Source organism: Alligator sinensis, unplaced genomic scaffold (assembly GCF_000455745.1).
Source record: "Alligator sinensis unplaced genomic scaffold, ASM45574v1 scaffold154_1, whole genome shotgun sequence".
NCBI lineage: Eukaryota > Metazoa > Chordata > Crocodylia > Alligatoridae > Alligator > Alligator sinensis.
Window position 1 is genome coordinate 739405 of NW_005842072.1, and position 5947 is coordinate 745351.

At 39.8% G+C, this 5947-nt stretch overlaps 1 protein-coding gene across 1 annotated transcript in view; it reads left to right on the forward strand.

Moving 5' to 3' along the window:
- The window catches only part of UHRF1BP1L (UHRF1 binding protein 1 like), an 81374-nt gene that overhangs the window by 17282 nt on the left and 58145 nt on the right, over positions 1-5947 (forward strand). Inside the window, exon 3 of the mRNA XM_025204189.1 lies at positions 4339-4501. Within this exon, the coding sequence (XP_025059974.1) occupies positions 4339-4501 (163 nt within the window). The remainder of the gene's footprint in view (positions 1-4338; positions 4502-5947) is intronic.

Consider the following 5947-nt stretch of genomic DNA (forward strand, 5'->3'; position numbering starts at 1 on the left):
CCCAGGGACATGACTTCATACTCCAGGGCTCTACCCTATATTCTAATCTAATCTTGAGAGCCCTATTCATGTTAATGAAAAGGAGCAGAGTGAAACCAACAGCTGATGATTAACCAAAGTTAAAATTCCTGTTTGCTTTGTTTAAGGTCTGACGGAATAAATATGAACGATGAAGAGTAAGTTAGATCATTAATTGGAAAAAATAATTCTGAAGCATTAACGCAAGTAAACAAAAATGCAAAAGAAAAAAGATTTTTAACTTAACATTACTCTAAGGATTTCAAGTTGTTTTAATTGGTGATGGTTCTTTTGATATGGGGATAGTTTGGCCAAACAAGCCAGCCTAGTTTTCAAATGCCATATTTTTTTCTTTCAAACTATGTTTTCCAAAACAATATAGTCAAGACCATGTTAGTACCAAAGGGCTTCTATACACATGCAGGGAGCAGACTCAATTAATCAAGTCTGCTGGAGCGTGGAAATTACTGTACTCCAACAGCTTCCAGCCTCATGTGTAGCAGTGTCCCTGCACTGAAAAATGGCATTGGGGCACTTTGAACTAAAGCTTGTTGAATGAGCTTCAGTTCAAAACACCCTGCTGCTGTTTTTCAGTGTGGGGACCCTGATACATGTGATGCTGTGGGTGCCTTGAATTAGCATAGCTCTTGGAGCTGTGCTAATTAAAGCACCCCTCCCCCCCATGCCTCCTGGAGCACGTGTATAAACACCCGAGTTTTTCAAAATGAGTTAGATCTTCATCTTAAACAAGATATTCTGTAATACATTTGTAATTAGATTTTCTTTCAATGTTGTTGACAGTATTGGGGTCTAATTATGCTAATGCACATATATAGCTTTACAGTAGTCACCTGCAATGGGACTCTATTTATACATAATTGTTTACAGGATTGGAGACTTACTCTTTCTCTGATGTAGGAGACCTTCAATTGAATTAACAGATTTTGGTGAAAATCCTCAAAAACAGAGACTAAAAAAAATATAGCGTAGATTTTTGGATTTCAGTTTGGGTGTTAGCGCTGAAAAATATGTTAGAGCCAACATCATACAAAAATAAATAGCAAGTTCTCTTGAATTTTGCTTTTATTAAACACAGTGTAATAAAATACAGTATGTGACACTGGTACTTTATTTTTATAAAGTTTTTGTTCTTCTTTGTAACCCTTTTGTTTTTCTGTTACTGGCTGTGGTAAATGTGATTTTTGGGCATACCTGTTCAGCAGAGTGGGGGACCAACCAGCTCACAGAAACCCAGGGTGTTTCTCTGGGAGCATCCGAACACCTTAGGGTTTTGTCACAGACATATCTTCCGCTGTTTAAAGATATATTTATATCCAAGAAGGTAAAAAAATCACATATGGAAACACAATGTGAAATTGCCTTAAATTAACAGAAATTGTTGCTCTGAGTTCCCAAGAGCATTGCCATGTCTTATGCTACAGCATAGTCCCTATGATGGCTGTGATGTGATGAGAATTCTGGAGCATCTAAGAGAAGCAGGAATAAACATAATGTTGAGGTAGCTTAAATGAAGAAGTCCAAAGTGTGTTTAATTTCCCTGTTACTTTTTGTACTTGAAGCATTATCAATTGTATTGAAATTGTGGGCAATATTGAAACACATTTTCATTTTTAACATGGTATATATATATTTATAGTCATCTTTGCTATAGTTACAGATTTGTACAAATATTGGGTTTTGAGTTATTTTGAACAATAAACAATATATAACTATTCAGAAACTGCTTGTCAAGTTCGTTTTGTTTTTTTTAATGAAGATGCTGACTAATTTACAAACAACACATTCAGAAAAGAAATTTCATTAAAAAGTTTAAAGAATGAACAATCCTTTTCTCCTACATAATTTTTGATCTGTGTTTTTGATTTCCTCTGTTCTTAAACAGATAGGTGGTTGAAATCTGCATATTTAGCAAGTCCAGTTGACTAACATCCTTTCACCATAATATGATCCACAGAATACTCAATGTTTGGGCATTTTGGTTTGCCGGGTAGGATAATGGGCTTACAAATTTTGGAGGCATGAGAAGATATAAAACTACAAAACTGGAGTAGTAAAAGACAGGGGTTTTTTGTTTTTCTTTTTAAGGTAATAAGAGATGGCCGGGAAAAAGTTTCCAAGATGATAAACCTAACCTGACAATAACTTGGTGGATTGCTTAGGAATCTGCCTCTCCTTACTCAAAGAAAATATAAGCTGAACTTAGAATGGACGCTGCCACAAAATTTTATTCCTGGTTACTTGGGACAAATGGAATATTTTGCTGCCCTAGTGAGAACAAATATGTGGAAATTGCATGGTGAAAGGTTCCAAGGGACAACGGAGGTAGTGGCGTTCTATGCAGTCTGTAGCTCTAAAATGTGAGCCAAATTTGAGAGCCAAAAACAAACTTCCAGGACAAGAGTTTAGGCACTCAGGCTCAGATCCAGCAAAACATATACATTAGCCTGTGCTTTATGTAGTATCATCCCCAGAGCGGCCCTGATCAGCTATCTGCTGACTAGCCTCTGAGCGTTCTTGTCACCTGGTAGCTGATTGGGACCACTGGGGCTCCAGCCCTGAGCTGGTCTCTGCTAGGTGGCAGGAGACTGGGAGAGCCCTGTGGCTTGAATCCCAGGGCCATCCAAATCGGCTGATCATTGGCTAGCAGGGACCACCCCAGGATTCCAGTCTTGGGGCAGCCCCTGCCAGGTGATAGGAGATATAGGGGTGGCCCTGGGGTTCAAACCCTGTGGCTATGATGATCAACTTATTGACGGCTAGCAGGCACCACTCCAGGGCTGGAACCCCAGGGTGATCTCTGCCAGCTTACTGCAGATTGGGACTGCGCCAGGACTTGAACCCTTGGGCAGTCCTGATCTGCCAACAGTTAGTTGATCATTCACCTGCTCTGAGTACCACAGGGGGGCTCAAAAGGCCATATGGGTTCCTGAAGCTAACCAACCATCAGCTGGTTGTTAGGCACCCAACCAGCTGGTGCAGGGGGACCCCAGGACCACACAATAGGACATGACTGGGATCTGATGCTAGATCCCACATTTGCACCTTCTGCCATGCACATATGGCATGGGAGGACGTATAATTGTTGGGATCAGGAATCAAATCCTATTATGCCCTGTAATTGCATGTCTGCCAGGATGCAAGTTAGCCATGTACTTTGAGCTTTACCACATTTTGTCAGTAATATGGCATTTGATTGACAATATTTTATGGGCCTATTTAAATAAATCACAGTACCTTTATAGAAAATAATAGAACTTCATGCATCATTTTCACTGATCCTTGAAGTTTAGAAATGTCATAAGATCTTGCATTTTAAGACATTTTAGTTGTGCTCTGACACTTAAGACTACCCTCCGCTCAAAAACACTAATGATGGGGTGTATGAACCTGTCTTTTTTTTGCTCTATGGTATATTCATCAAAATAGTTTCTGCCATATATTCTTGAAACCTTCTGTGTTAAAACGTAGTCATTATTTTAAATTATTTTTATTTTAAGTTTTAATGTGCAAATTAAAGTTTGAAAAGTGACTATAAAATAGGTTGCTCAAGAGATCAACCCTCTTGAATATATTCAGTCGTAGCTACTTAAAGAGCGAAAGACATTTTTTTTCCTCCTATTACCACTATAAAGCTAAAAGCAACTGTAAAAGAAGATTATTCCATTTTGGCCCTACACTATTTAGTCAACCTATCTGGCTCCATAGGCCAAATCCCATCCATGGGGCTGTGTTATCTAGGCTGTATGCTATGCGCAGAGCTGTATCGTTCAGGCCACAGGGCTCCCCCTGGGTCTGGAAGTTTGGCAGCAGGGGAGTTGTGACAGTGTTAATTGCTGCTGTTCTGGGAGCAATAAAATGTTGATATTGGTCCCTTACCACTACGTTTCTGGACCTGTTGGGACTACCGCAGGCCAGATGATGAGGTTCCGCAGGCCAGATCCTGCCTGTGGACTGGAGTTTGAGCACAACTAGCCTATACTATTAAATGAATAGTTAACTAAATTCTACTTATGGAATCTTTATGCTGCAGTAGACAAGCCAGAAAGAATAGATCCCAATGAGCTGATGCTGCCTGTTTACTTCTGAGTGAAGCAGAACTGATTCAAGTCATCGAGAGACAAATATGAAACTTCACAGTGCCATTTTTACAAAGTCACTTTTCAGAATGAAACTCTACTCTAAAAGCATGTTCTTTTTCAGATCATTACTTTGCTGAATTATGAGTTCTCATGTATAACCTAGGTAGCTCTGAATGCTTTCCCTGACGTTTATTAAGCTTTCATACATATTCTGTTTTAGGTTCACCAAAAACCTGTCACCTGACAAGATCAATCTTAGTACACTAAAGGGAGAAGGTCAGTTGACCAATTTAGAATTGGATGAAGAAGTGCTTCAGAACATGCTGGATCTTCCGACATGGCTTGCTATAAACAAGGTCTTTTGCAATAAGGCATCTCTTAGGGTGAGCATTTCATTTTGTCCAAACAATAATTGAGCAAGACTCTCTCCTTTTCCCTTTTATCATGTGCCTCTTTAAAAAAAAAAAAAAAAAAAAAAGTACAAAAACAATGAAAATTATATTAAGTTTTATATTGATATACATTTGCTATGAATTATTCTTAACTGTAGAAAAGGAAAAGGCAGGATGTAGGATGGTGTCTTAATTTTTCTCCATTAGAGGGTAAATAATCTTTATATAAACAATAAACATTCCAGAGGAGATGCCCCCCACCCTCCTCACCTGCTTACCTATACATACCTTTATGTACCTGGCATATGTTCGTTTAAAGTTGCCATGGGATCTGATTCCCTAATCCCAACAATAGTGTCTTGTGCCATGCCACACACACAGTAAGAAGCACAATTTTAGGATTAGTTATCAAAACCCAATCACACCCTTTTTACTTGCCAGTGCAGGGGGAGCCCTGGTGCATAATCCCAGGCTTCTCCTGCACTGGCAAGTCAAAAGCCAGATGTTCACAGCATTGAAAGCCGACATGACCTGGGGCTGTCCCAGGGCCAGAGCTGACAATCAGCCGCCACTAGGTTTGAAGTTGTCAGTGGGGGGCTTTGGCTCTCCCTCTAGGAGCCTCATTTTTCCCCATGCAGGAGTTTTGGTTCAGGGATTAAACTCCTTAGTGGAGGAGCCTATAGGGCAGCCCAAAGACCAGTTGCAGAATCGGGGCTGTCCTTTGGGCTGGTGCAGACAATCAGCTTGTTATTGACATCAGCCCTGAGCCCCATACATTCAATTTAAAGTATCATACAAATCAGCCACAAAATTTCTACATTATAGGTGGAACATTGTTATGGCTGGCTTGTCATTTTATGGTGCCTAAAATAGGGTGCATGTACATGTTAATTGCAGCCTAAAATATAACATGCAGAGGGGCCCTTGGATATAGCCAGAGATGGAAAATGTCCTTGGTTATGTCAGCTATTCTTCTATAAGTGAAGTTGCTGTCTTCTCTAAGGAAGGAAGGCAATAGCCTACCTACACTTTTTCCCTGGACTATGTTAGTATGAGATACCAGTCCAGGATTTGTCTTCAACTAGGGCTATGATCTCCTCCGGTTTTGCCATTACACCTCATTTATCCGTTTCTTTTTGTAATTGGGGCTTGTCTTGATGATCTAAGTACAGGAAATGAAATGATTAGACTTAGACATCCAATGATTTATATGGCAATGTAGTAAATATGAGGTTTTTTGTTTGCTTTCTAAGGACTAATATGGAAAATAGTGTTGGACTTTCCTAACACCTCACAGCACAGTTAAAGGGATGGATTATTTTTTTTGTTCATTTTCCTATTGGCCACCACTAAGTCCCAAATTAAACTGCCTGAAGGATGCATCGTGTGTGTGTGTGTGTGTGTGTGGGGGGGGGGGGGGGTGCTTTTTTTCTAGCT